The sequence below is a fragment of the Oscarella lobularis genome, chromosome 1, assembly GCF_947507565.1.
Source record: "Oscarella lobularis chromosome 1, ooOscLobu1.1, whole genome shotgun sequence".
Classification (NCBI taxonomy): Eukaryota; Metazoa; Porifera; class Homoscleromorpha; order Homosclerophorida; family Oscarellidae; genus Oscarella; species Oscarella lobularis.
The window spans coordinates 5,450,873-5,478,679 of record NC_089175.1 but is presented as its reverse complement, the minus strand read 5'-3'; the positions used below and the strand labels follow the sequence as shown (position 1 = coordinate 5,478,679).

General features: G+C 46.0%; 7 protein-coding genes across 11 annotated transcripts; 2 read left to right on the top strand and 5 right to left on the bottom strand.

Annotated features, from left to right (window-relative positions):
* Positions 1-63: 63 nt before the first annotated feature.
* Positions 64-3,829, bottom strand: LOC136191462 (uncharacterized). Its single transcript, XM_065979792.1, has 7 exons — positions 3,692-3,829; positions 3,141-3,622; positions 2,728-3,044; positions 2,533-2,667; positions 682-2,478; positions 588-621; positions 64-534 (listed from the first exon to the last, which is right to left on the bottom strand). Exons 2-7 carry the CDS (start codon positions 3,463-3,465, stop codon positions 221-223), a joined length of 2,922 nt encoding a protein of 973 aa, XP_065835864.1. The 5' UTR covers positions 3,466-3,622; positions 3,692-3,829; the 3' UTR covers positions 64-220.
* Positions 3,770-7,516, bottom strand: LOC136191572 (uncharacterized WD repeat-containing protein alr3466-like). Its single transcript, XM_065979936.1, has 25 exons — positions 7,382-7,516; positions 7,214-7,304; positions 7,024-7,111; positions 6,876-6,972; positions 6,787-6,822; positions 6,661-6,733; positions 6,542-6,607; positions 6,423-6,488; positions 6,272-6,355; positions 6,108-6,210; positions 6,002-6,051; positions 5,909-5,958; positions 5,762-5,860; positions 5,624-5,714; positions 5,330-5,571; positions 5,131-5,279; positions 4,972-5,082; positions 4,857-4,909; positions 4,714-4,803; positions 4,541-4,658; positions 4,426-4,491; positions 4,266-4,378; positions 4,062-4,213; positions 3,967-4,009; positions 3,770-3,903 (listed from the first exon to the last, which is right to left on the bottom strand). Exons 1-24 carry the CDS (start codon positions 7,482-7,484, stop codon positions 3,978-3,980), a joined length of 2,223 nt encoding a protein of 740 aa, XP_065836008.1. The 5' UTR covers positions 7,485-7,516; the 3' UTR covers positions 3,770-3,903; positions 3,967-3,977.
* A 78-nt stretch (positions 7,517-7,594) lies between these two features.
* LOC136191552 (low-density lipoprotein receptor-like) lies at positions 7,595-12,584 on the bottom strand. 3 transcript variants are annotated; one of them, XM_065979916.1, is made up of 19 exons: positions 12,467-12,584; positions 12,324-12,420; positions 12,188-12,266; positions 11,835-12,131; positions 11,411-11,545; positions 10,910-11,035; positions 10,742-10,858; positions 10,517-10,681; positions 10,300-10,470; positions 10,126-10,245; positions 9,930-10,070; positions 9,752-9,874; positions 9,564-9,689; positions 9,368-9,510; positions 8,852-9,312; positions 8,389-8,799; positions 8,153-8,338; positions 7,993-8,092; positions 7,595-7,870 (listed from the first exon to the last, which is right to left on the bottom strand). In XM_065979916.1, the coding sequence occupies exons 4-19, from the start codon at positions 11,893-11,895 to the stop codon at positions 7,838-7,840; spliced, it is 2,619 nt and encodes an 872-aa protein (XP_065835988.1). In that variant the 5' UTR covers positions 11,896-12,131; positions 12,188-12,266; positions 12,324-12,420; positions 12,467-12,584; the 3' UTR covers positions 7,595-7,837. The 3 variants fall into 3 exon arrangements, with proteins under 3 accessions (XP_065835988.1, XP_065835981.1, XP_065835995.1); XM_065979909.1 differs by having other exon boundaries at positions 12,324-12,481; XM_065979923.1 differs by lacking the exons at positions 12,324-12,420; positions 12,467-12,584 and having other exon boundaries at positions 12,188-12,281.
* LOC136191590 (uncharacterized) lies at positions 12,237-15,942 on the top strand. Its single transcript, XM_065979959.1, has 6 exons — positions 12,237-13,589; positions 13,782-13,847; positions 13,894-13,937; positions 13,982-14,015; positions 14,066-14,188; positions 14,234-15,942. Exons 1-6 carry the CDS (start codon positions 13,562-13,564, stop codon positions 15,853-15,855), a joined length of 1,917 nt encoding a protein of 638 aa, XP_065836031.1. The 5' UTR covers positions 12,237-13,561; the 3' UTR covers positions 15,856-15,942.
* A 372-nt stretch (positions 15,943-16,314) lies between these two features.
* On the bottom strand, positions 16,315-21,156 carry LOC136191517 (low-density lipoprotein receptor-like). The gene is made up of 16 exons (XM_065979873.1): positions 20,997-21,156; positions 20,313-20,453; positions 20,034-20,159; positions 19,862-19,978; positions 19,638-19,802; positions 19,364-19,513; positions 19,166-19,309; positions 18,981-19,103; positions 18,805-18,930; positions 18,612-18,754; positions 18,097-18,554; positions 17,634-18,044; positions 17,182-17,580; positions 16,929-17,123; positions 16,757-16,872; positions 16,315-16,611 (listed from the first exon to the last, which is right to left on the bottom strand). Exons 1-15 carry the CDS (start codon positions 21,055-21,057, stop codon positions 16,761-16,763), a joined length of 2,871 nt encoding a protein of 956 aa, XP_065835945.1. The 5' UTR covers positions 21,058-21,156; the 3' UTR covers positions 16,315-16,611; positions 16,757-16,760.
* A 650-nt stretch (positions 21,157-21,806) lies between these two features.
* On the top strand, positions 21,807-23,364 carry LOC136191650 (DNA repair protein XRCC1-like). Its single transcript, XM_065980036.1, has 8 exons — positions 21,807-22,195; positions 22,255-22,347; positions 22,400-22,436; positions 22,487-22,554; positions 22,608-22,686; positions 22,745-22,824; positions 22,872-22,937; positions 22,991-23,364. Exons 1-8 carry the CDS (start codon positions 22,145-22,147, stop codon positions 23,060-23,062), a joined length of 546 nt encoding a protein of 181 aa, XP_065836108.1. The 5' UTR covers positions 21,807-22,144; the 3' UTR covers positions 23,063-23,364.
* LOC136191528 (low-density lipoprotein receptor-like) lies at positions 22,857-27,532 on the bottom strand. 3 transcript variants are annotated; one of them, XR_010670849.1, is made up of 18 exons: positions 27,381-27,532; positions 27,044-27,178; positions 26,737-26,862; positions 26,566-26,682; positions 26,341-26,505; positions 26,121-26,282; positions 25,947-26,066; positions 25,755-25,895; positions 25,573-25,695; positions 25,397-25,522; positions 25,201-25,343; positions 24,686-25,143; positions 24,221-24,631; positions 23,915-24,166; positions 23,671-23,865; positions 23,286-23,618; positions 23,103-23,223; positions 22,857-23,056 (listed from the first exon to the last, which is right to left on the bottom strand). XR_010670849.1 is itself a non-coding variant. In XM_065979890.1 (16 exons), exons 1-16 carry the CDS (start codon positions 27,439-27,441, stop codon positions 23,507-23,509), a joined length of 2,847 nt encoding a protein of 948 aa, XP_065835962.1. In that variant the 5' UTR covers positions 27,442-27,532; the 3' UTR covers positions 23,245-23,506. The 3 variants fall into 3 exon arrangements, 1 of the variants encoding a protein (XP_065835962.1); XR_010670848.1 differs by having other exon boundaries at positions 22,857-23,223; XM_065979890.1 differs by lacking the exons at positions 22,857-23,056; positions 23,103-23,223 and having other exon boundaries at positions 23,245-23,618.
* Positions 27,533-27,807: the final 275 nt, after the last annotated feature.

Sequence of the window (27,807 nt, the reverse complement as noted above, 5' to 3'; positions counted from 1 at the left end):
ACGAATGCCTTGTAACGTGCGCTATCCTCATAAAAAGGTAAAAAAGATGTACAGTAGTACTACAAAAACGAATATGTCCTGACAACATGCACCAAGAACGAAATTTAATTAACCTAGGAGACAGGTTGCGTAAAACTAGAAGATTTCGTCCTTTCGTAACAAATGTATGACAACACAGTAAGAATATCAGCTGCAAAAGTACTATGCATTTGTCTTAAAATCATTGCTGCAAACTATCGAAGCCACTCAGAACTTTGTCGTCTAGGTTGAAAACTATTTCAGCAAAACGCTTCTTACCTTTTTCGCAAAGAGCTTCGCACAGTGTCTCCACTGATGCAGAATTCGACTTTCGCTGCATCCAATCTTGTAGAGCTTGGTAGGCTTGCTCCCGGCAATCAGCAGGGTTGTTTTTCCTAATTTGCTCAATTGTTTCATGAGGAACTGACAGATGTCGAGCAACAGGCTGCCAATCAGAAGCAATTAAGTCACACAGGTTGTTTAGCTCTGTCGTTGTAGGCTGTCTCTTCAGAATTTCTGCAAGAGAAACGTCTGAAACTGATATATGCCTCGCTTTAATTAATGATTACCGTGTTGACCTCGAGGTTCAGAAGAGCAGAGATTCTAAAGAAACATCAATACTATTAATCAATTAGTGAGAAGATAAAGCGCCATTGATCAGACCTCTGCCTTGTTAGTGTACCAGAGATAAACCAAATCCCGATCATCTTTCGTGATACACGTCTCCGATTTGTACATGATTTGCTGCTGGCGACCCGCCTGACCATCCCGGGCCGGGTTGCAGCTCCCACTCAGTTTTACTAGACGGTCATCGCCTGGTAGTTTGCAACTGGAGTTGCCAGCATCTGCACTCTCTGACGTTGCCTCACGAACGCATTCAGATACTTGGTAGTAAAACGCAAGCTCCAGTCCACTCATTCCTCGCTTCTTAGCGTTTATAACGCTATCGGTCACGAACTGTTGAATTCCGGGAGCCCTTTCTGAAACCGACCCCACTGCCTCCTCTTTGTCTCCTTCTCCATTCATTGAAGCAATGAGACAAGCGCCTCTGTTATAGTACAGTAATTCGAGCACAAGACTGTTGCCTATTCTAAACAGGCAGCGATTTCTAGTAAGGTTACACCCTTCTGGGTATTCCCGCGTAAATTTCGTCACGATTCGTAAAAAAAGGGCTTCGGGAATTGTCTGCACTTCGTTAGGATAAATGACGATGGGTGGAGGAAACCCTTCGCTTGGGCAATACTTCTCCCACATCGAGGGGCCTGTTAGTTTTCGCGAGAGCATGCACGGAATGAAGAACGTTGATGAAGAAGCTTCAGGTGGATCACATAGAATGTCCAGCATTCTTAGCACGTCTAGAACTGGTTCTTGATCTCTAGACTCTACCTTTGCTTCCGATAGCATGCTCTTTACCATGCCGCTGCTGAATTTTCCCGTTTCACAAAGCTTTCGCCAACGGCGCTGGTACCCGACCGCTGTAGGTTCTTTAGCAGTAACAAACGCCGACACAGTACTGATGAGCCATGTGGGATCGACAATAATAAAATTGGCTAGTTCAGAAACGTCCCAGAAATAGAAGATTACTCCGAGGTTGTGCAGAAACTTCAAAGCAACCAACGCTTCTTTCTCAGATTTTATTCCAACGCGATATGCAAGCTTAGTGGCTGTTTTAACGGTAACGATCTTACCCATTTCCCACGAAACAAGGAAAAGCTCAAACCGTACCCATGCTACGGGTATGGGACGCGTTTCGTTCTTGTGGGACCAATAGTGTTTTGATGAATTGTCGAGGATGGAAGTAATCGTTTTGACTCCCTCGCAACGCTCAGAGTCTTCTGTTTGCCCAGACTTGGTATTATCAACTCGAAAGAACCACTGCCCGTTTTTAGGATTTTTGACAATGTGATCTTCGCACCTCAAGTCGCGAATCAATTTGTCAAGTTCGGCATTTTGTGATTTAAGAAATTCTTCACAATTTGGCATTTTCATCACTTTATCAATGTGAGTGGCAGCGATTAGAACAGCGGGGTAACTTACTCTTTTCAAGTCTTCTCCCAAATACGGAGAAGACATGTCAGAAGGATGACTAATGCCAATTGATGTGAACCAGTGCCGAGGGTAATCTCGGTTGTACAAAATACTTGACAATTCAAGAGGAACATCAGCTGAAGTTCCTCCGAGTCGATAAGACGATTTCGCTATATCGCCAAGGGGCTTGCTGATGTCAATGACAAGTAAATACATGCACACCGTGTACTCAGACTCGGTGGGCATGAGAGCTGCGTGCGATGTCAAATACCTTTCTTGTCCACCCAAATCCCAGAGGAACTTCGAACTGACTTCAAAATTTTCAAGACTGGCCAGAGCTTCACTTGATTGGAGATACTCAGTAATCATTCTATGTTGCTCTGCAGTTAGTTTTTCGTCTCTGGTTATCTCCTCAATGTGTTCGTCTAGCTCCTAAGTACCAGAAAAGAATCTACCTCGCATTGAATGGCGAATTTACATACTTACAGTTGCATCTTCATCACTCTGTGGTTCGTTAGGAGATCGCCGATGATGTAATTTTGTCCTTTTTGCAAAAGTACTTTTGAATGCAGACACACGTCTGACCCTAGAAACTCTTCGTGTTGTGTTCGACACAGTCTCCTTAATATAAAATTAGATCAAACGTGACGACGTAAGATGATAGTATATAATAAATAATACTTGACGTTGTTTATTTGTAATCACATATCCAGCCGCAAGATATTTATCCAAATGCGCCTTCTCGTATTCCTCTTTGTGCCACGTGTGCTGACCCGCCTTTCCTTCTGCAGCAGTCACGGCCACGTGAATAGCAATGCCGTCCGTGCTCGGGTTTTTGGGCTTGAATTGACGAGCCAAGAAGGAGTCAATCAAGCATGATTTACCCGCTCCATCTTGACCAACCACCATCACGCGATATCGATTGATGGGAACTGATCCAGAAGCACAAGCTTCCTTGTAAATGCTCTCATCAACGGACAGATAATGATAATCAAAATCTACGAGAAACATAGACAACGTTTATTTACGTACAGCGCTGCTGCATGGGGCATGGTATTTCAAGCAAAGCTTATTTTGTAGACGGTGACGCTTACTAATAGATCTGTTCCGTTCGCCGTACGCCGCCCGACGGCTAGCACCGCTCATAAGACGAAGAAGGCTCTCTCCTCCAACCTCACGGAGCACTTGGCAGAACATGTCGTAACTTGGTGGAGCCGTTGTCAGCATGTAGCTCAGAAGGTGTCTCTCTGCGTCTCCTCCAGCTTGTAACTGTCGTAGTTGTTCGTATTTATGGAGGGACAGAATACGTCCTGCCAAAAGTCTATCCAAAACTCGATATAAAAGCATAAGGTTGGTGCCTAGAAGGTAAACAGCTTCAGAAAACACTGCCCTAAGTGTCGCCCATTTAGAGTCTGCCATGATGATGAGTCACCCAATTGCACGTGATAGCGTAATTTGTTTACATTGGAATCCTCCGTGTTTCGTGTTTGACATCTCGTCCTCACGTAGACCTCAAAACCCGAGAAATTTTTTCACCAAACATCATTCTGAAAATTGCATTACAGTAGCATAAAGTCTAATGACGTAAAAAAGAAATCAGGGCCTTTTTAACATGAAAATAAAAACTTAACTTCAACCAGCTTACTTGAATTAGAACACTGAAGGTGACATTTAGTGAAGAAAAGGTGTTTTTCACGTAACTTGACTGGAATGAACTTATGAAGGCGGTTCAAGTATACTGAGTCGCTGCTTGCTTCTCTCGAATTCCTTTGCATCTTCAGCAATTTGATAAAGCAATGCGCAACTATGTGACCCACACATGTAACAAAAATGATTACTCAGTCATCCTAAACTCCACTAACAAATAAGTACGAAGCTTTGACTGTAACAAAAATATGAAATCAAATAATCAAATCTTACCGAACATCTTCTTAACGTTGATCATCGTCTTCTTGCCCTTTTTCTTAACAAAAAGCGTTGCACACTTGACTAATTCTCCTTCCCTTCAGTAGTACTTCTTTTGACGTATGCATTCCAGATTCGTATTGTTCGATCCCATGACGCGGAAACGTATTGATTTCTTTCCGATATATGAATAATGCATCGAATTGAATCCATGTGCCCTGCATTTGTCTGCAAAAGTTTACAGCAAACAGGATCATAAACTCTATGACAATAGCCTAAGCTTTTAAAACTGACTTTCACGTTTAATGTCCTACCTAAGATTATCGTCAACGCCAGCAACGATACACCCATTCTTTTTGTCAATGCACAGAGCTGTCACGTTGCCACTGGCTCCTAATATTGCCTCGCACTGACTACCGTCTCCCTTCTAACAAAAACAAAATAAAAATCAATAAGGAATCGTTAGCGTCTCACCCATAGTCTTATTGTGCCGTCCTCTGATCCTGTGACCCAACATTGTCTGTGCTCATTCCATTTTACCTGTAAAACATTATTCTAATTCACAAAAATAGTCCTAATAAGTATCTGCCTGCAAAACTTCTCCTTCGTGTCCTTCTAACACAGAGGTAATTCTCATTTCAGCAGCTCTCTTAGAAAACTTCCGTACATAAATCATTTTATCGGAAGATGAATACGCAAACTCATTTCTAAACGTATAATACATGTATGTGATCTAGGCTTAAACCTCTTGTTCCAGTTTGCCTTGAAGAACTGTATGCTAGATCAGTGATGACACCCTCCATTCCCTCTCTAGTGCCTTCAGGCCGAGAACATCGAAGTCTAGTAGCAAGACTAATAAGAAAGAAGCGTTTCAAAGTAAGCACCCTAGAAGAAATCACGCTCACTTTCCCTTGGGCAAATCCCACAGACACACGGTCTGATCCCACCCACCAGAAATCTAATAATTATAATTGGAGATTACAAATTTCAATACATATATGTAATGAATTATTTACATACCAAATAGACTGAATCTTGGTCTTCCACTAGAGCCAGTCCAGTGACGCATCCACTGTGCTGACGCAGAACGTACTTGCACACAAAACCAGCCACTCGATCAGTCACCGAATCCTTCACAAAAAAGTCTAACTCTTGTGTAAAATGACTTCATCTAATTACTTCGGCTGCATCCAAATTCTTTTTGGGATTTAGTAGAGTCGAGCTTTCAGTCAACACCGCAGAGTATTTCTTTATTAGTTCCACTTCAGAAGCGCTGGGCTTCATCTCGGATAGGGCTTTCTTAGCCGCTTCATCATAGCCCCATACGTCTACACAAAGCATTGTAATTATATAGAAAACACGCGTCTATTTCGTTTACAAATATTCCCATTTTCTGATGAGACTATTAGAAGATCGAGGCATTCAGCATAGAGAGCTTTCAGAAGCGACACGCTTGGATCGCCTAGATGTCTCTCCCCTTTCTTCTGATCTAATCTACTCGTTGAATTGACGTCATCGCTATCGGGACTCTCCTCTCCATCGGAGGAAAACCCAGTGTCAGTGTTATCAATGTCAAAACCGAGTGTAAGACGAACGTCACTTAGGGTATAGTTTTCCTGACTAAAATCCCAAACATTTTGACTAGAGGGAAATGCACATATCTTCTAACTACCTATAGGTGAAATTATTCAGCTGCTGCCTCTCCCATTTGATCACTTGCCCGTCACTATTTCCACTAAAAATCAGTATGGGAACTTTGGAGGCTAGAACCGAAATGTCAGCGGGAAATTTTAAAGTATAACGCCTTTACTGTAGTCTAGACACTCTGGAGGATTTTTGCACTGTAACGTGATTACTGCAGCTGACTGCTCGTGTTTCCATACGACCACCTGACGCCTCTTTGTTGATGCTGAAACTCCTTTGAAGAGACTACCTGAATCGTTGCCTTAGTTCTCACCCATGACTTCATTTGTGTCCGGTATGTATTTCAGCATCGTCAACGAAAATCTAAACACATTGTCAATAGTTTTCTATTAAGTACATCGTCTACCTTTCCGAGTCTTTGATTAGTTCTCTGTAAGTGCTCATGAAATCCGATACCTATAATGAGCAAATTGATAAAACTATTTAAACTATTTTACATCAGACCCCCTTACGTTCTCTCCGGATTTAGGTTCGTACGTTTGTAAGGATTCGGATCCTCCTGCAATCCAAATAATCTTGCTTCTTGGCAAGTAGCACAGACCAGTTACAGTGCTCCTTTAATTGAAGGCAAATAAGTTAATGAATACATTAATAAATAAACGTTGTTGCCACTAACCCTGCTGCGTCAGTTATTTTGTGAACTAGTTTTCCCTCTGGAGTCCACAGCTTCACCTGATAGTCGAACGAGCCAGTCAATATCCTAATGTAAAAGAGAATACACTCTAAATAGAAACCCCTCAGAATTCAATATATTATGCATCAGTCACCATGTGTTTTCTGTATCTCGTGAGTATGCCATGCACGAGATCCCAGCTTCATGAGCACCTTTGATGCTACACAAATACTTTGATACGTAGTTCAGTCTACATAGGTTCCTAATATGTACATGTGAGTGATTTCCAGTTTTCTCTCTCCAGGAGGACAGTCATAAATGACAAGACGCTGATCAAATCTAAACGCTTCTATTGACAAAATAATAACGATATTATTGAAGCTAGATATTACCCTCCGCTGTAGATTTTTCCTTCTACAGATACAACGCACTTCACAATATCAACGTGTGCTGTCAAAGTAACACCTGCAAAGGAGAAGCCTAAAACAAGAAATAATTAATTATTTGTTGTATCTCACCTTTTCGCTCTAGAGAAGGTATTCCTACAGAATTAGCTGAAACAAGAGCACGTGCCAATTAAAATAAAAGAAAAAATTCCAAGGCTCACATTCTATGATTTCGTAGACTCGAATGCACCCATTCAAGCCAGCAATGAGTTGCGCCTTCTTCGGCTGCCACACCAACGAATAAACAGGCACACCAAGCTAAGAAAAAAAATAGCAAACCAAGCGTCTAAAACGCCAAGCCTCGTGCACCGTTAATTTCTGATGAACAGTCCCCGTCGACGTCCACAGAACAATTGTCCCATCATTGGAACCAGTGAACATAACCTTAGCCTCATTCCTAAAAACTCCCATAAATAAATAAGCTACAACCCGCGAGCCAAATGCAGGGAAGGAATAGCTTCTACGCATGTTAGTGGCCCATGTGAGACCGCTCTCATACCAGCACTGTATGTCTGCTATCCAACCGGCGTGTCCTTGCACACTATGCGTCATCTTCCCCGAGTCGAGCTCCCAATAACGTAGCTGTCCGTCTGCGCGCACGAGGGAGAGAAGAACGGAGGTTCCAATAAGAGCTCCGCCCACTTTTTGCACAAATTCTACTACGAACCTTCCGATCCGGTGACGTATTCGCGTCGCCACGACGCGTACGCCATCGCCGTGATCGCCTTCGCGTGGCAGTCGCGCACGACGAACTTTTTGATCATGGCCATTGGGGAAATGCGTTCGCTGGCCACGCCCTCCGAAGTTAGATACCAGTAAACACAGACAGACGAAAATCATATACGGGGGCTCGAGACGCGGACGCGACGAAGGAAACGAGTCCGTAAATAATCGTTCTCTACATATGTACAGGCTCAAGAGCCAACTCTAACAATAATAGATTTTAAAAAGCAAGGACTATGGTAGTTCTGAATAATTAGATTTTCAATCAGGGGGGTATCATTCGTTTTTCTGACACAATGTGCGTATTGCAACAAAAAAAAGAGATTCCATGCGTTGTCCCAGTCTCCCTCTATCCAAACCCCAAAAATATAAACACCACCCCTAGGACGAGACGCGTCAATCAAACGCTCGTCGCCGTTGTGCCACCGTTCATCTACATAATAAAATAATAATTTATAATAAAATAATAATTTAGAAGTCGATATAATATAACTAAGTTCCACGTGTTTGTGTGCATGCTCTTTATTACGAGTATATTTTCTATAAGGATTTTACCTGAGTGGGGGATGTGTTGTAGTCGTCCTTCGCTCTCACGGTCACGTTGTCCCTGTTCGAATCGTAGACGGGATTGTCGAAATTCACTTCCTTCTTAGCCCTATACGAAAACGTCTTTAGAATACGCGAACGGTAATTGAACGTCTCAAAAAAAACTCACGATTTCGATTTGCGTCGTAGGAAAAACAAAATCACGGCTACCGCAACAGCGAGGAATAGAAAGCCGAAAACAGTGCCAAGAATGATAGGTAATTTATCGGAAGACGATGAAACGGCGGAAAGAGTCGGCGCACTAACAGTAGGCGTCAACAGATCGCACCGAGACCCATAAAACCCCTTATTGCACCTAAACAAAGAAAAATATAAAAAAAAATAACATATTTTATATACACTTACAAGCAGACTTGATCTACCGAATCCAATTTCCTCAAACAGTCGCCATTCCAATTGCAATACTGATTATCGCACAGCACTTCGGGATGTCCGCACGTCGCGCCGTCATTGAGCAATCGTATACCGGAATCGCACACGCAAACAAAGCCCGTCTCGGCGCCGGCACTCGGCACGCAATAGTGCGAGCACATCGATCGTCGACACGGATTATCGTGGAGCGGTTGCTGCTGTTCCTGATACATCGCGATCCCTTGCACGTTGCTGACCGCCGACGAGGCGACGGTGTACTTGTGACTGCCGTCGAGCATGCCGGAGATGAAGACTTTGCCTTGGCGCCACTCGGAGAATATGAGCTTGTCGTCGTAGAGAGCGAGTCCGAATATATTGCCTATGCCACCTTGAATAAGAGTTTTCCTAATAACAGATAAATATAAGATTATGTCTTGGGGGTTCTCTATGTCCTTACATTTTCTTTCCTTCGTAGTCCATCACGACGATCTTCTCGTACCATCCGTCGCACCAGAAGACGTATTCGCCGTATAAATCGATCGTGAGTCCGTTCGGCCACTTGGCGACGTCCGTGTCGTTGATCAGCACGCGCACGTCGCTTCCGTCCATATTGGCGCGCACGACGAGCGACCACTCGCCCCAATCCGTCCAAAACATGACGCCGCGTCGCGGATCGACGGCAATGCCGCGAGGCTCGCTTTTCGGCATGCTCACGATCACGCGTCGCGAGCTCTCGTTTCCGTCGAGCGATCCCATGACGATGTTGCCGTGATCGGACTCGGTCCAGTAGAGACGATTGTTGAGCCAGTCGACGGCGAGACCCTCCGGCGCGCCAACGTCGGTGTAGAGCTCGATGACGTCGCCGCCGGAAAGCGGGACGCCGTGGATGGAGTGAGATTGAAAGTCACAAAAGTACACCTACATGTACATACACTATTTAATCTATTATTGAATATATGTTGTTTGTTCTTACCATGCCGCTTTGGTAGTGGAATGTTACTCCGACGTACGAGATCGTGCCTAGGGACGAGTGATAGACTTTGTCGTACTGCAGCGACGCCAGGTCCATGCTGCGAATTTCGCTGCCGTGAGTGTAGAGCAGGTAAGCCTCTCCACCTAGACAGCCACAGTCAATACAATTCTCCCTATCACGGTTCTAGTGTACTCACTTTCGGATTTGCAGGAACGCTGATCGGGTCTCAGTATATATCCTGAGTCGCACGAACACTTGAAACTTCCCTCAGAGTTGGAGCAGTGCTGCTGGCAATATCCGAATGAAGCACATTCATCAATATCTAGAGAGAGAGAGAGGAAGTTTTAGTTTAGGGATTCATGAGTCTCATGCCGGATGTCCTACCTTCGCATCCGCTTGCAGTTTTTTGATATCCTTTCTGGCACGTGCAGTCGTACCCGGTCGGCAAATCGACGCACGTCTGAGAGCCCCGGCACGGCGATGTCCCACTCTCACATTCATTGATGACTAGAAACCCATCATGAATAGAGATAAATCGTAACGCGTCATTGGTAATACTCACAGCAATTCTGCTCGTCCGATCCGTCGCTGCAGTGCGTCTTGTTGTCGCACACGCGCTTGTACGAGAGACACTCGCCCGAGCCGCACTTGAACATGCCCTCGCAGGAGGCAACCAGAAACGACGGAGCGTTAGTCAATTCACCTAAATCATTTATTGATTTTTCAACGAGTCGTACATTTATACACACTTGACTTACATCCGTATTCGTCCGAGTTGTCCTGGCAATCGTCGGTCCCGTCGCAGTGCTTCGGCCACGGTACGCATTGCGGTGTGGTCACGCAGGAGAACTGAAGTTTAGGCGGGCATCTCGGTGCAGCTACGAATTATGACGTCAGAAAAAATTAAAAATTAAAAATCTCAGCCACGTTACTTTTGCACGTCTCTTGGTCCTCATCTGAGCCATCCTTGCAATCGACATACGAGTCGCATCGATGGGGATAGGGAATACAACGCTCGCCATCGAGACACTTGTACTCGCGATCGCTGCACTGGAGTATAGCCGGAACAGTGGGACGTGACTGACCAGGAGAAACAGGTGACGCTATACAAAAAAAATATATATATATATTTATTTATTCATTTCTTACGTTGCTGAGGTGGTGGTGGTCGCGCATTGGAGCATCCATTCTCGTCGATGCCATTATCGCAGTCATCTTCGCCGTCGCACTTCCATTGGAGAGGAATGCATCGAGACAACTCCTCTTTGCAGTCAAACTGATAAGTCGTATTGCAGGGAGGCTCAGGAGTCGCATCTAAAAAAAACACAAGATAAATAATTAGTCATTAAATAACTTCCACATATATTTTCTTACAGCAGTTTGGCGGAGTTTCGTCCGAATTATCGAAGCAGTCGCGTTTGCCATCGCACACGGAAGAAGTCGCTATGCATTCGCCGGAACCGCAGTGGAATTTATTAGGTCCGTCGCACTCTATTATTAGAAACAGTGAGAATAAATCGATTTGCTTATATTTTCGCCTACTCGTTCCGCATAGTGCCGTCGTTTCGTCGGATCCGTCGATGCAGTCGTTGTCGCCGTCGCATTTCCACGATCCCGGAATGCACGGGTGCCCGATGGCGCAACGGAATAGGCCGTTGCTTTCGCAATCTGCGCGAATGAAAGGAATTCTTAACGGAACGCCTTTCGAAGGAGGCCTCAGGAGGGGCGCTACTACCGCATTCTTCGCCCCAGGGGTGATCCGGCGCCAACTACGTCCGCATTCCAACGCAAAAACGCTCAATAACCCCTTTTCTTTCCCATTTCACTCAGAAGGACTCCCCCGGGATGCGCTGACCAATAGAAAGTCTTCACGTGGCCCAGCCCAAGCTGACGTCACAATCACGACCGAAGCGCGTGGAACCGAGCGCAAAATGCTCGGCATTCAAAACAAATGCGAACGCAAAAGGGCCCCACCCAATCAACGTGGTCGCATAGCAGCGCTCGCGGGGGGAGACTAATCGAATCGGACGCCTTTCGTCTTACCGACGCCGCAGTAGTGTTCGTCTTCGCCCTTATCGCAGTCATTTTCGCCGTCGCAGACGAACGATCGCGAGACGCAATCGAACGCGCCCGATTTGCACGAGAAGAGCACGTCGGCGTGCTCCGTACATATATCCGCTAAGAAGAGAGAGACGATAATTAGAAGGGTGATTGATCTTGGAACAGGCGTGAAGACGCGGTGACGACGACCGGAAATTGGTCGAAATTAAACCTGGCAGCACGCCAAGGCACGGATACAGCGACGGAACTGTTTTAACGTCGAAGAAACGGGAAACACATCGAGGAAGCGAACAACAAAAATACACGTGAGAGAATTGAAGACGCGTAGGGGGACACGTAAGGACAGAGGGGATCGCGCGCTTCGCACGAGGTCCACGTGCGATTACACGCGCGATTTACGGCTTACCTAGTCCTAGGCCGATACATAGGGCCGCTACGACGAGTACAGCGGGATTTCGTGTGCCCATCTTCGCGTTCTTTAACGATCGAAGGCTTGGACGGACGAGGAGGGGATTCTTCCAACGAGAAGCGAGATCGCGCAGCACTTCGAGCGAGTGCTGCGATATGTATAGATGTACACGAGACGGGAGCGACGAGAGACGCGTCCGCGAGCCGAGCGAAGTGAAATCTGGCGAGATGCCCACGGGATCTGCTACTTGTACGATAGTGGGCCAATCAGACAGACAATATGACAGGGGCGGGGCTAGGATAACATGCCAACTGGGCCCGAGCCAAGTTCCTGTCGCCGCTTTGGTTTACCTCGGTTTCATATCCATTTTGCTTTCGAATATGCTGTCGTACTAAGAATGCAGCCGAATATTTCCTTATGTCGTACCACCTGGCAACGGTTGCCAATGCGCCTGGAAGAGATCCAATTTCTCGTATACTACCGTACCGTTCATTAGACACGTTTCCCGCCCAGCGACTTCCGGTTCGTCATTGTATAGACCCTCTTTCTCTCTCTCTACAACATTGTCCTCGGTTTCGTCGGTCTAAAAATGTATGGACAACGGGTTCCGAAGAAATTATCCGAAATACACGTCTCGTTCTCTTCCTTTCTCGGAGACACGACGCTCTCTCAAAGGGGGATGCCTTTTTCGTAAGTGAAAATGCTAGGAGAAAAAGAGCGTCGACTTGAGAAAAGGAAACCGACCACGTGACTAATGGACCCTCCCCAGAGCCCTAAATATATATTTATTTAGGGCTCTGACCCTCCCTCTCCTAGTAAATTAGTTAGAACATTGCAACAAACTTCCACTTCCGGCGAGATCTGAGCAAAATAAAACAGTGTCATTGGTGCAGCAGTGATCATTGCAATAGGATCAAGCAGTGGCCTATTTTAAATTACGTGTAGTTCATTTACAACTGGCGACTACAGTACCCCTGTAAGAGAGGGAGCTAAACTATAAAGCCTGTTCATCTGATGGTTCAATTATTGCGGCCAATCCTTATGATGTCATTAGGATTCGAGTCATCTGTAGAGCGTTCCTGCTGGGGTGTCACGACATGATGATGAATGCTGCTCAAACAAAGGAGTATCTGCAGCTACTGTAGGTATAAGGAAATAAATTATTTAATAGTATTGGCGCTTACGTCACGGTTGCCTCGAAAGGGGGCCCTCGTTCGTTCGCATGCGCTGATCGCCGGAGAATTAGCGACTTCGAGCAGTCCGTCCCAAATCACCTTTTCTGGCTAACTCAACTCAAAGATTGCCTTCGAATAAACGTGTTTCTTTTTCAGTCGATGGCGAAATGCGCCACACGAACACCTATTCGACACAGTTTCGACTCAAAGTCAGGGAAAACCATTCAGAGCAAATATTCTTCTCTCGCAGATCAACCAAAACAACCGTCCTCCTACACAGTGGTAGAACTCTCCTCCTACACGAACACAGTGGTGACGTACGCTAATGTACCGTATACTGTAGTGTAAAATGTTGGCTCTCACGTGCCACACTTTGACATTATGCCCTAAAAGGCAACGTAGGAGTCAGCAGGTCTAAGAAGCCATATACTTCTAAGAACAATCTAGAGGGTATATTCACATACCTACACAAGCTCAGCAGAGCAGGGTTGACTTCAACCGTAGTTCATAAGTCCCTCCAACTAGTACGTGCAAGCCTTCTGCTTTGATATGAACGACAAGGACGATGCTAAACTGGGTGAGGCTTGAGTCCACTTTCAGATATTTTGAAGGCGATCGACTCAGACTGCATGGGGTAGCTTGATCATCATAAACCAACGGAGTATTATAGATTTTCCGCGGGGTACTATACAGTTGAGGGTCCGCACCGCCCCCCACGGGCCCCCACGGCATGTGCGGTTATACCATAGATGTGTGTTTTTTTGTGTAGCCATACATCAAATAGCAGCCGGGTCTTCACACGATATGGTTCGCGTGGGATTAATGCAGAGTAAAGGTATGACGACAAATTTCTTCAACCTGCAACCAGAGTTCAAATTTAGAACCAAAAATGGGATACCCTAATCCAACGTTCGAAGCTGATGAGGTAACCTGATGAACGTTGCCCAGAAGGTCATCAGTGCAATTTAGGAAATTCAAGAACCTACAGAAGAACAAGAAGATAGTTAGTGATTGCCCTTGCACGTTCATACTCTGAGATGTGATTTATTATAGATATCGTTATTGACCATTCCGACCCTGACGAGCCTCAATCTAATCCTACAATTGAAGAGAACAATGCTGTCGCAGTTCCTCTAGAAACGACAAATACCAGTTTTGCAGGCGTGCCCCTAAAAGGTAAGAAAAAATATCTGCTCTTGAAAAAAATAAATGTTGTCATAGAAAAAATTCCTCTAAGGAGTACAGTTGTCTTAACAACAGTGGAGCTCGAAATGGAGATCCAAGTCACCGAAATAGAGCTCACAAAGGCAGAGCCACTTACCCTACACGTCGATAAGAAAATGGCATTCGCCTCCAATCTCTTAGACGAAGATTACAGTGCGTGCTGCTTCTGCTGCCGAGTCCTTTGCCCCACTGCACAATGCAGATCACGACAATGCTCTCCCTGCTGCGGAAAATCGATAGTCAGCGACGATCACGAGCAAGCAGCGGGAATCGGTGCTTATCTATTTTTGTCAGTCATTAACCGTCCTAAAGTCATCTTCAACGTCATTTCGTCGATCTTCGAGCTGACGTTCGTTCTTTTCAGCCTCACGTTGAGTAGTATAGAATTCAAAGACGAGAAGGAACGCGACGCCTTTCTGAAAGTCGGTTTTGCATTGGGTTTGATTGACACCTTCATCTTTCTGGGATGGACAATACGCGGAGTCGTTCTGTGGTGCAAAAAGAAAAAACGCAAATCGGCAGAAATCGCGAAACCAGAATTCGAGCCCGAGCACGACGAGCACATAACGGCACGAGAAACGAAAGACGGTCGCGTCGCGCTCATGTTCCTGTTCAAACGATTTTTCGTTTTCATGCTGATATATCCCATACTTATATGCGATCTGTACGGATTCGTGGAGAAGTATGTCAAGGAGTATAAGGAAAAGAAAGACAAAATGACATCCGGAGATATATCGAAGCTTTCAATAGCGGGGAAGATAATCGAAGACAACAAAGCGGACGTCGCAGTTTTTGCAATCGGTCTTCTCCTCACCCTTTGGGAAGTCTACATCCAGCGTGCCATTTTCATTCACAAAGCCGCTTCGGATATCAAAAAGGAAAAGAAACGCTTAGGCTTCAATCCGCACGAAAAAGGATGCTTCAAGTTCGAATGGCGTCTCCTATTTCACACGATTCTAGTCATGCTCACTCACCTCGCTGTCGTCGCTTCGATATTGCTGAATGCCTGCAAAGAGAATGAATCATCGTCAGATGACGAAATTACTGTTTCAAAAAAAGAATGGTTTATGATTTTAGCCGGATTTCTTCTACCAATTCTCAGCTTAGTACTATTCATCACCTCGAATCTCTTCTGGGCAAAAGCGTACATGATTGAAATATTGACTGCATTTGGCTTGAAATCGAAAGTGAATCCATCATCGGCTATAGGAAGAATTATAGCGAGCATCAAATCGAAGAACGTCTACGATGCCTACACTTCTACTTGTCGACGAATTCAATTGCCCTTTCAGGATTGGCGTATTGTTATTTTCTCCATGATACACGCCTCGGGCGTCTGCGCTTTCGCCGTCTTCGCTTACACGGCGAACGAGTATTTCGGCTACGTGATCATAGGAGCTTTCGTTCTCACCGATCTCGCCGTGCTTTTTATTGCCGTCTATTGGCTGCTTTTGCTCTCGTACATCATAACGTTGCCGTGTGCGTACTGCATGAAGTTCTGTCGTTGCGAGAACTGCTGGGGATTGTTTCACACGCAGATGCAGTGCTACTTCGGAATCATTGGATGCGAACAATGCGTTCCGTCCGAAGACAGTGGATGCGTTCTACCAGGAAGATGATGCTGTGACACTTTTTGTTTGTGACTGTCTCGTGCCACTTTCTTGTTTCTCGTATGCAAAGCAGCTAATAATAATAATGACGTCATGTTATTATTTTCTGTACAGGAAAACGCAATTAATTAATTAATTTTGTGAGCGTACAGCAAGCTGGACATCGCTACGGTATCCTGATCACTATACACTGGTCGTACGTACTGTCATAAGTGAGTATCATGGTCGCATTTAGTTCAAGGGTAAAATTGCTGGGAATTCAAGTTGCCGTTGTCCTAGTCTAGTTCGATTTGGACTTACGTAGCCATTGACGACTTTCAGTCCGTCACATAAGCCTTCGATAAGTCCCTAAAGTGGCCAAAAGACGCCATATACCTACGCGAACGAAGCGTGTGACAGATCTTAGCGCGCTAGCGGAAGACCTCAGCGGGTCGAAATTAAATATATTTTCAATATGAACCTTCTGATTCGGTGACGTATTCGCGTCGTACGCCATCTCCTAGTCTCTTTCGCGTGACAGTCGTGCACGACGAACTTCTTGATCATAATACTGTAATAGATTCTCAAAAAGCAGGGAATAGCACGATCAGTCTGTAATAATTAGATTTCAACCAGAGGAAGAATCATTCGTTTTTTTAAAACAATGTGTATTGCAAGACAAAAAGAAGAGATTCCCATGTGGTCTCTGTCTGTCCAAACCTTCTAAATATTAAATATCCAGCCAAGACGTGTCATAAAACGCTCGTCGACGCCACCACCGTTCCTCTAGATACAGAATATTTTAGAAGTTCATTTAAATGAGACCCCCTGTTCCCATTTGTGAATGCTATTTATTATTATTATTATTATCATTATTATTATTATTATTATTATTATTATTATTATTATTATTTATCCATATGGATTGTACTTAATTAAGTGTGGTTGTTGAGAGATGTGCTGCTGTAGTCCTCCTTGGCTCTGACTGTCACGTTGTCCCTGTTCGAATAATAGACAGGAATCGCGAAATTCCCTTCCTTCTTAGCCCTACACGCAAGCGTCTGTAGAACACGTTAGCAGGAGCATCAAACGTCAAAACCCACCTTTTGCGTCGTAGGAAAAAGAAAATGACAGCTACCATAGCAACGAGGAATAGAAAACCAAAGACAGTGCCAAGAACGACAGGCAATTTATTGGAAGACGACGAAGTGGCGGAACGAGTTGGACCTCGAACCGGCGCACTAGTTGGCGTCGGCGTCAACGGATCGCACCGAGAGCCATGAAACCCTTCGTTGCACCTAAGCAAATAAAAATAATAAAAATAATAAATAAACAAATAATTTTATGTTCACTTACACGCAGACTTGAATTTCCGAGTCCATTCTCCTCACACAGTCTCCATTCCCATTACAATATTGATTATCGCACGGCACTTCCGGGTGTCCGCTCGTAGCACCGTCGTTGAGCAATCCAGAAGACGAAGTGGCGGAAAGAATTGGATCCCGAATAGAGTCACTAGTTGGAGTCAACTCACTAGTAGTTGGAGTCGACTCACTAGTAGTTGGAGTCGACTCACTAGTAGTTGGAGTCGACTCACTAGTAGTTGGAGTCGATTCATTAGTAGTTGGAGTCGACTCATTAGTAGTTGGAGTTGACTCACTAGTAGTTGGAGTCGACTCACTAGTAGTTGGAGTCGACTCATTAGTAGTTGGAGTCGACCAATCGCATTTAGGCCCATAAAAGCCTTTACTGCACCTAATGAATAATAAAATAATAGATAATTGAACAAAGAATTTATATACGCATACAAGCAGACTTGATCTTTCGACGCCATTCTCTTCAAACAGTCGCCATTCAAATTACAATATCGATTATCGCACAGCACTTCCGGGCGTCCGCACGTCGCGTTGTCGTTGAGCAATGGTACACCTAAATCGCACATACATACGAAGCCCGTCTCGGCGCCGGCACTCGGCACGCAATAGTGCGAGCACATCGATCGTCGACACGGATTATCGTGGAGCGGCTGCTGCTGTTCCTGATACATCGCGATGCCTCGCACTTCGCTGACCGCCGACGAGGCGACGGTGTACTTGTGACTGCCGTCGAGCATTCCGGAGATGACGACTTTGCTTTGGCGCCGCTCGGAGAATATAAGCATGTCGTCGTAGAGAGCGAGTCCGAAGACGTTGCCTATACCACCTTGAATAAGAGTTTTCCTAATAACAGATAAATATAAGATTATGTCTTGGGGGTTCTCTATGTACTTACATTTTCTTTCCTTCGTAGTCCATAACGACGATCTTCTCGTACCATCCGTCGCACCAGAAGACGTATTCGCCGTATAAATTGATCGTGAGTCCGTTGGGCCACTTGGCCACGTCCGTGTCGTTGATCAGCACGTGCACGTCGCTTCCGTCCATATTGGCGCGCGCCACGAGCGGCCACTTCCCCCAATCCGTCCAAAACATGACGCCGCGTCTGGGATCGACGGCGATTCCGCGAATCTTATCTCCCATGCTCACGATCACGCGTCGCGAGCTTTCGTTTCCGTCGAGCGATCCCATGACAACGTTGCCTCGATCGGACTCGGTCCAGTAGAGACGATTGTTGAGCCAGTCGACGGCGAGACCTTCCGGCGCGCCGACGTCGGTGTAGAGCTCAATGACGTCACCGCCGGAAAGCGGGACACCGTGGATGGAGTGAGACTGAAAGTCACAAAAATATACCTAAACGTATCTATCACTTATATATTCTATTATTATATATCTATTGTTTTCTCTTACCATGCCACTTTGGTAGTGAAATGTTACTCCGATGTACGAGATCGCGCCTTGGGACGAGTGAAAGACTTTTTCATACTGCAGCGACGCCAAGTCCATGCTGCGAATTTCGCGCCCGTGAGCGTACAGCAGGTACGCCTCTCCGCCTAGAAAGTCCCAGTCAATTCTGTTCTCACCATACCTTATTTTAACTTACCCTCGGATTTGCAGGAACGCTGGTCGGGTCGCAATGTATATCCTGAATCACATGAACAGATGAAACTTCCAAGCGAGTTGGAGCAGTTCTGCTGGCAATATCCAAATGAAGCACATTCGTCAATATCTAGAGAGAAAGTTTCAGTCTAAATACGTGCAAGTCTGAGATGTCCTTACCTTCGCATCCGGTGGCGGTTATTTGAAATCCTTTCGGACACGTGCAGTCGTATCCGGTCGGCAAATCGACGCACGTTTGAGATCCCCGGCACAATGCCGTCCCATTTGCGCACTCGTCGATGACTAGAACGCGCCAAAGAAAAAAGTCAAGAACGCGTCATTGGTCTCTGCGTTGGGAAACTCACAGCAATTCGTCTCGTCCGATCCGTCGCTGCAGTGCGTCTTGTTGTCGCACACGCGCTTGTACGAGAGACACTCGCTCGAGCCGCACTTGAACATGCCCTCGCAGGAGGCAACCAGAAACGAAGAAGCGTTATTAGTCAATCCACCTAAAAAATTATTGATCCTTCCATTGCACATTTAAAAAACAGATACGCACTTACATCCGTATTCATCCGAGCCGTCCTTGCAGTCAACGTATGAGTCGCATCGATGCGGATAGGGAATGCAACGCTCGCCGTCGAGACACTTGTACTCGCGATCGCTGCACTGGAGTATAGCTGAAACAGTCGGACCAAGAGAAACAGGCAAAGCTATACAAAAACATAAATAAATGTTTATTTTAATTAATTAATTAATTAATTAATTAATTAATTAATTAATTAATTAATTAATTAATTAATTAATTAATTAATTAATTAATTAATTAATTATTACGTTGCTGAGATGGTGCTGGTTGCGGGCTGGAGCAGGCATTCTCGTCGATGCCGTTATCGCAGTCATTTTCGCCATCGCATTTCCATACGAGAGGAATGCATCGCAACGTCTCCTCTTTGCAGTCGAATTGAAAAGTCAAATTGCAGGGAGGCCCAGGAGTCGCATCTAATTAATTAAAAAACGAAAATAAATAATTAATGATTAAATTTCACATATGTTTTTACGGCAGTTCGATGAATTCTCGTCCGAGTTATCCCAACAGTCGCGGCTGCCATCGCACACAGAAAACGCCGCTATGCACTCGCCGGAACCACAGTGGAATTTATTAGCTCCGTCGCACTCTATTATTAGAAACAGTCAATAGGATAAATCGATTTGTTTTTTCTTTTCACTGACTTGTTCCGCATAGTGCGGTCGTTTCGTCGGATCCGTCGACGCAGTCGTTGTCGCCGTCGCATTTCCACAGTCCAGGGATGCACGGGTGCCCGATGGCGCAACGAAACAGACCGTTACGTTCACAATCTGTGCATACGAAAGGAATTCTGAGGAAGAGCCTTGAAGGGGGGCCTCAGGGGTGATCCCAAACAAATTACGTCCGCATTCCAGCGCGAGAATGCGTCTATCTCCCCAGTAAAAAGTCTTTTCCTCCCCATTTCACTCAGGATGGCGTCTCACCGACTCCGCAGTGGTATTCGTCTTCGCCATTATCGCAATCGTTTTCGCCGTCGCAGACGAACGATCGCGACACGCAATTGAACGCGCCCGACTTGCACGAAAAGAGAACGTCGGCGTGCTCCGTACATACATATATATCCGCTAAGAAGAGAGAATTTACTAGATGACGTCGCGGCGGCGACGACAGGACGTTGATGAAACAGTATGCCAAAGCACGGATAGGGAAATAGAGGAAGCGAACAAGAAAAAAAATACACGGACTCGTAGCCGTAGCACGGATTCTTTACATATGCGTGCCTCGGCCACGCCCCCTTTTCCGTCATATCCCGAGATGGAATCACTTCCGGTTCGCTTATTCCTAAGCCGTTTTCTCGTTTTTTACTGCAAACGGTTTGTTTGACTCTCAATCGACTGAATCGACTGCAACTGTTCTATTACACAATGGCACGGTTGAAACAAAGGCAAACCGCAATCAACGCGGCTGCACTTTTTCCGGATTCGGAGAAATCGGGCGTTTCTTGAGCGGGGTCACAACCGATAAGGGGCGTGGCCGAGGCGCGCATCTAACTCCTCAATGTACTGGTGTTTCTTATCCCTCTCTCTAGAATCCGTGCCGTAGTAAGATCAGAGATAGCTTCGCAGCAGGTCCACGTGCTATGACACGTGCGACTCACGCTTACCTACCGAGGCGGAGGCCGATACATAGGGCCGCTACGGCGAGTACAGCGGGACGTCGTACGCTCATCTTCGCGTTCTATAACAATCGAAAGCTTGGACGGGCGAGGAGATTTCGTCCAACGAGAAGAGCGAGTTCGTGTACTTTGTAGGATTGTCGGCCAAACATGCCCGGATTTTCCGTGTGGCAAGGCGTTGGGGGAGGGACTGAGAATCGGGACTTAATTAACAACGGGACGAAGAAATGCTTAAGAAGCGAACACTTCTCAAGGCACGCGACTCGCGCGACTCGATCGCGCGCTTTACGGCTTACCGAGGCTTAGGCTGATGATACATAGGGCCGCTACAACGAGTACGGCGGGACTTCGTATGCCCATCTTTGCGCTCTTTTAACGATCGAATGCTTGGACGTACGGGCGAGGAGGGGATTTCTTCCAACGGTTGTAGACAGCGCTTGGACGACGATCGAGACGGGCGCGCGCGCGCGCGACGAGAGACACGTACGTCCGCGAGAGAGCGAGGTGAAATCTGGCGAGAGCGGGATCTACTACTTTGTAGGATTCTGACAGGGAAGACGGCCGGGCGGGACTATAGGGCCCTGCTAAGTGGAGCCGGAGTTCCTGTCATCCACGTAAGTTGATTCATCAAAATTTAGTTTTCAATGTGCTGCCTCACGTCGTAGACCGCCTGGCGACGCGCGCCTGGAAGAGATCCAATTTTGACAATTTTCGTACTGTATACAATTCATTAGGCACGTTTCCTGCCCAACGACTTCCGGTTCATCGTACAACGTCGTCCTTGTCTAAAATAGGGCATTGACAACGGGCTTCCCGAAAAAATGACCCCCCGAGTATACACGTCTCGTTCTCTTCTTTCTCGGACTCGCGGCGTCTCTCAAAGGCGGACGCCTTTTTTCGTAAGCGAAAGGAGAAAAAGAGCGTCAGCCATATTGTGGGCCCGCTGGAGGTAACCACGTGACTAATGAACCATCGGACCATCTTCGAAACTGCTGCTACAAGCTGCTACAAGCTCGAAGCACCAGAGCGAAGCAGAGCGAAGCGCGCGTAGAGATCGAAGCACGTGAGCACGTGGCAAATCTTAGCGCGCTAGCGGAAGACTTCAGCGGCGCTTATTTTCGCCGAATTTCGCGTTCAGTCATGCCCGACCTTCCAATCAGCGACGTCGTGTCTTTCAGCAGTGAAGATCCTGTAAAATCGATTCATAAAACAGCGGCAGAGCCCCCGGGAGATAATGTAACCTTCCGTAGGCCCACTGCGCCAAGAATCTCCTCAAAGCGGACGCCTTTCGCAAATGGAATTGCCAGGAGGCCGAAGAAAAGCAAGCATCCGTCATACTCCAGGCAAAACGCTTTCTTAAGTAAGGAAACTCTCTCGTGACGCTGATTTCAATAGCTCGAAAAAGCGAGCGAAATAAACGGAATCGATATCGGTAAAACGAAAACATTTTATCAAAAATCGCCTCCTCCAAAGTCGCTCTAGGAAACGATTGGTCGGCTTTTATCGAAGTTTTGGTGAACCGCTCCAGCTCCGATGACCCAGATTACAAGGTTAATTATTATTAATATATATATATGACGTATAATAATTATAATTAATTAAGGTTCTTTTGGTCACGTCGTCGTTTATGAGTCCGTCTGATTGCAAGAACGGTGCTAATGCAAGTCGTGTACGCATGTTCGGTTAGATGAGAAAATCTTCTTGACTTTTGACTATTGCCCAATGAGTTTAATTGTATAGGTATGGATAATCTCAATAAGACGACGGTAAAGGAGAAATGGGATCGTGTGAAAATCATATGCACGCAGCCTTATAACAAGGCACGATAACCTGTCTCTTCAAATCAATACTAATAATGCTTATTTAGACTGTAAAATATGGGCTTTCGTTTGTGAGATTCTTAGGACCCCAGGGGGCTTCTTCTAAGGACTCAGTAAGCCATGTGTAGTTGTATTGTTATTTTTGAATTAATTTATTAATACATAGCTTTCGTTTGGCGGTTTCAAATTGAGAGATGATGCCTCAGATGACGTACGTCACCGTGGGCTCTGCCTTTAAAAGGCAAAGTGACGAAATTAAATATATTTTCAATATGAACCTTCTGATTCGGTGACGTATTCGCGTCGTACGCCATCGCCGTGATCGCTTTCGCGTGACAGTCGCGCACGACGAACTTTTTTGATCATAAATACTGTAAAGCAGGGAATAGCACGATAAGTCTGTAATAATTAGATTTCAACCAGAGGAAGAATCATTCGTTTTTTTTTAAAACAATGTGTACCGGTATTGCAAGAAAAAAAAGAAGAGATTCCCATGTGGTCTCTCTGTCCAAACCTTCTAAATATTAAATATCCAGACAAGACGCGTCATAAAACGCTTGTCGCCGCCACCACCGTTCCTCTACATACATAATATTTTAAAAATTCATTTAAATGAGACCCCCTGTTCCCATTTGTGAATGCTACTTATTATTATTATTATCATTATTTATCTATATGGTAATTAAGTGTGGTTGTTGAGAGATGTGCTGCTGTAGTCCTCCTTGGCTCTGACTGTCACGTTGTCCCTGTTTGAATAATAGACAGGAATCGCGAAATTCCCTTCCTTCTTAGCCCTACACGCAACTGTAGAACACGTTAGCAGGAGCATCGAACGTCAAAACTCACCCTTTGTGTCGTAGGAAAAAGAAAATGACAGCTACCATAGCAACGAGGAATAGAAAACCAAAGACAGTGCCAAGAACGACAGGTAATTTATTGGAAGACGACGAAGTGGCGGAACGAGTTGGACCTCGAACCGGCGCACTAGTTGGCATCGGCGTCAACGGATCGCACCGAGACCCATGAAACCCTTCGTTGCACCTAAGCAAATAAAAATAATAAATAAACAAATAATTTTATGTTCACTTACACGCAGACTTGAATTTCCGAGTCCATTCTCCTCAAACAGTCTCCATTCCCATTACAATATTGATTATCGCAAGGCACTTCCGGGTGTCCGCTCGTAGCACCGTCGTTGAGCAATCCAGAAGACGAAGTGGCGGAAAGAATTGGATCCCGAATAGAGTCACTAGTTGGAGTCGACTCACTAGTAGTTGGAGTCGACTCATTAGTAGTTGGAGTCAACCAATCGCATTTAGGTCCATAAAAGCCTTTGCTGCACCTAATGAATAATAAAATAATAGATAATTGAACAAAGAATTTTATATACGCTTACAAGCAGACTTGATCTTTCGACGCCATTCTCTTCAAACAGTCGCCATTCAAATTACAATATCGATTATCGCACAGCACTTCCGGGCGTCCGCACGTCGCGTTGTCGTTGAGCAATGGTACACCTAAATTGCACATGCATACGAAGCCCGTCTCGGCGCCGGCACTCGGCACGCAATAGTGCGAGCACATCGATCGTCGACACGGATTATCGTGGAGCGGCTGCTGCTGTTCCTGATACATCGCGATGCCGCGCACGTCGCTGACCGCCGACGAGGCGACGGTGTACTTGTGACTGCCGTCGAGCATTCCGGAGATGACGACTTTGCCTTGGCGCCACTCGGAAAATATAAGCTTGTCGTCGTAGAGAGCGAGGCCGAAGATATTGCCTATACCACCTTGAATAAGAGTTTTCCTAATAAAAAGATTAATGTATGCAAGAAGAGCACCTCTCTATACATATACTTACATTTTCTTTCCTTCGTAGTCCATCACGACGATCTTCTCGTACCATCCGTCGCACCAGAAGACGTATTCGCCGTATAAATCGATCGTGAGTCCGTTCGGCCACTTGGCGACGTCCGTGTCGTTGATCAGCACGCGCACGTCGCTTCCGTCCATGTTGGCGCGCGCCACGAGCGGCCACTTTCCCCAGTCCGTCCAAAACATGACGCCGCGTCGCGGATCAACGGCGATTCCGCGAATCTTGTCTCCCATGCTCACGATCACGCGTCGCGAGCTTTTGTTTCCGTCGAGCGATCCCATGACGACGTTGCCGCGATCGGACTCGGTCCAGTAGAGACGATTGTTGAGCCAGTCGACGGCGAGACCTTCCGGAGCACCGACGTCGGTGTAGAGCTCGATGACGTTACCGCCGGAAAGCGGGACACCGTGGATGGAGTGAGACTGAAAGTCACAAAAATATACCTAAACGTATCTATCACTTATATATTCTATTATTATATATCGATTGTTTTCTCTTACCATGCCGCTTTGGTAGTGGAATGTTACGCCGATGTACGAGATCGTGCCTTGGGACGAGTGAAAGACTTTTTCATACTGCAACGACGCCAAGTCCATGCTGCGAATTTCGTGCCCGTGAGCGTACAGCAGGTACGCCTCTCCGCCTAGAAAGTCCCAGTCAATTCTGTTCTCACTATACCTCATTTAATTAACTTACTCTCGGATTTGCAGGAACGCTGGTCGGGTCGCAATATATATCCTGAATCACATGAACAGATGAAACTTCCAAGCGAGTTGGAGCAGTTCTGCTGGCAATATCCAAATGAAGCACATTCGTCAATATCTAGAGAGTAAGTTTCAGTCTAAATACGTGCAAGTCTGAGATGTCCTTACCTTCGCATCCGGTGGCGGTTATTTGAAATCCTTTCGGACACGTGCAGTCGTACCCGGTCGGCAAATCGACGCACGTTTGAGATCCCCGGCACGATGCTGTCCCATTTGCGCACTCGTCAATGACTAGAACACGCCAAAGAAAAAGTCAGAACGCGTCATTGATCTCTGCATGGGAAACTCACAGCAATTCGTCTCATCCGATCCGTCGCCGCAGTGCATCTTGTTGTCGCACACGCGCTTGTACGAGAGACACTCGCCCGAGCCGCACTTGAACATGCCCTCGCAGGAGGCAACCAGAAACGAAGGAGCGTTAGTCAATTCACCTAAAAAATTATTGATTTTTCAATGACACATTTAAACAGATACGCACTTACATCCGTATTCATCCGAGTTGTCCTGGCAATCATCGACACCGTCGCAGTGCTTCGACCATGGTATGCATTGCGGCGTCGTCACGCAGGAGAACTGAAGTCTGGGCGGACATCTTGGTGCAGCTGCGCGTCGTGACGTCAGAAAAATTATAAATTATAAATTCTCCGCAGCGTTACTTTTGCACGTCTCTTGGTTCTCATCCGAGCCGTCCTTGCAGTCAACGTACGAGTCGCATCGATGCGGATAGGGAATGCAACGCTCGCCGTCGAGACACTTGTACTCGCGATCGCTGCACTGGAGTATAGCTGAAACAGTCGGACCAAGAGAAACAGGCAAAGCTATACAAAAAACATAAATTTATTTATTTATTTATTTATTTATTTATTTATTTATTACGTTGCTGAGATGGTGCTGGTTGCGGGCTGGAGCAGGCATTCTCGTCGATGCCGTTATCGCAGTCGTCTTCGCCGTCGCATTTCCATATGAGGGAAATGCATCGCGACGTCTCCTCTTTGCAGTCGAATTGAAAAGTCGAATTGCAGGGAGGCTCAGGAGTCGCATCTAATTAATTAAAAAACGAAAATAAAATAATTAATGATTAAATTTCACATATGTTTCTACGGCAGTTCGATGAATTCTCGTCCGAGTTATCCAAACAGTCGCGATTGCCATCGCACACGGAAAACGCCGCTATGCACTCGCCGGAACCACAGTGGAATTTATTAGCTCCGTCGCACTCTATTTATTAGAAACAGTCAATAGGATAAATCGATTTGTTTTTCTTTCACTGACTTCTTCCGCATAGTGCGGTCGTTTCGTCGGATCCGTCGACGCAGTCGTTGTCGCCGTCGCATTTCCACGAGCCTGGGATGCACGGGTGCCCGATGGCGCAACGAAACAGACCGTTACTTTCACAATCTGCGCATACGAAAGGAATTCTGAGGAAGAGCCTTGACCGGGGCCACAGGGGACGCTACTTTAGGCTACCGCGCTCCGGGGTGATCCCAAACAAATTACGTCCGCATTCCAGCGCGAGAATGCGTCTATCTCCCCAGTAAAAAGTCTTTTCCTCCCCATTTCACTCAGGATGGCGTCTCACCGACTCCGCAGTGGTATTCGTCTTCGCCATTATCGCAATCGTTTTCGCCGTCGCAGACGAACGATCGCGACACGCAATTGATCGCGCCCGACTTGCACGAAAAGAGCACGTCGGCGTGCTCCGTACATATATCCGCTAAGAAGAGAGAGTTTACTAGATGACGTCGCGGCGACGACAGGACGTCGTGGCGACGACAGCACGTTGATGAAACAGTATGCCAAGGCACGGATAGGAAGCGAATAAGAAAAAAACACACGGACTCGTACAGTAGCCGTAGTAAGAAGAGATCGCTTCGCAGCAGGTCCCGGTCCCTATCACACGTGCGACTCACGCTTACCTAGGCCGAGGCCGATACATAGGGCCGCTACGGCGAGTACGGCGGGACGTCGTATGCTCATCTTCGCGTTAAATAACAATCGAAAGCTTGGACGGGCGAGGAGATGATTTCTTCCAATGAGAAGCGAGTTCGTAAACGCTATACTTTGTAGATTTTCGGCCAAACATGCCCGGATCCTATGGAAGGCCAAATGGTGACAAAAGTGATACTGTATATTGTCAACTCAAGTATATATTGTCAACTGTACAATATATATTGTCAACTCAAGTATATATTGTCAACTGTACAATATATATTGTCAACTCAAGTATACATGTATATTGTCAACCGTACAATATATATTACGCATGTCTGTGGTTACTGATATCATCACTCTACCGCCACATGGAAAGCGGATCTTCCGTGTGGCAAAGCGTTCTGAGATCAG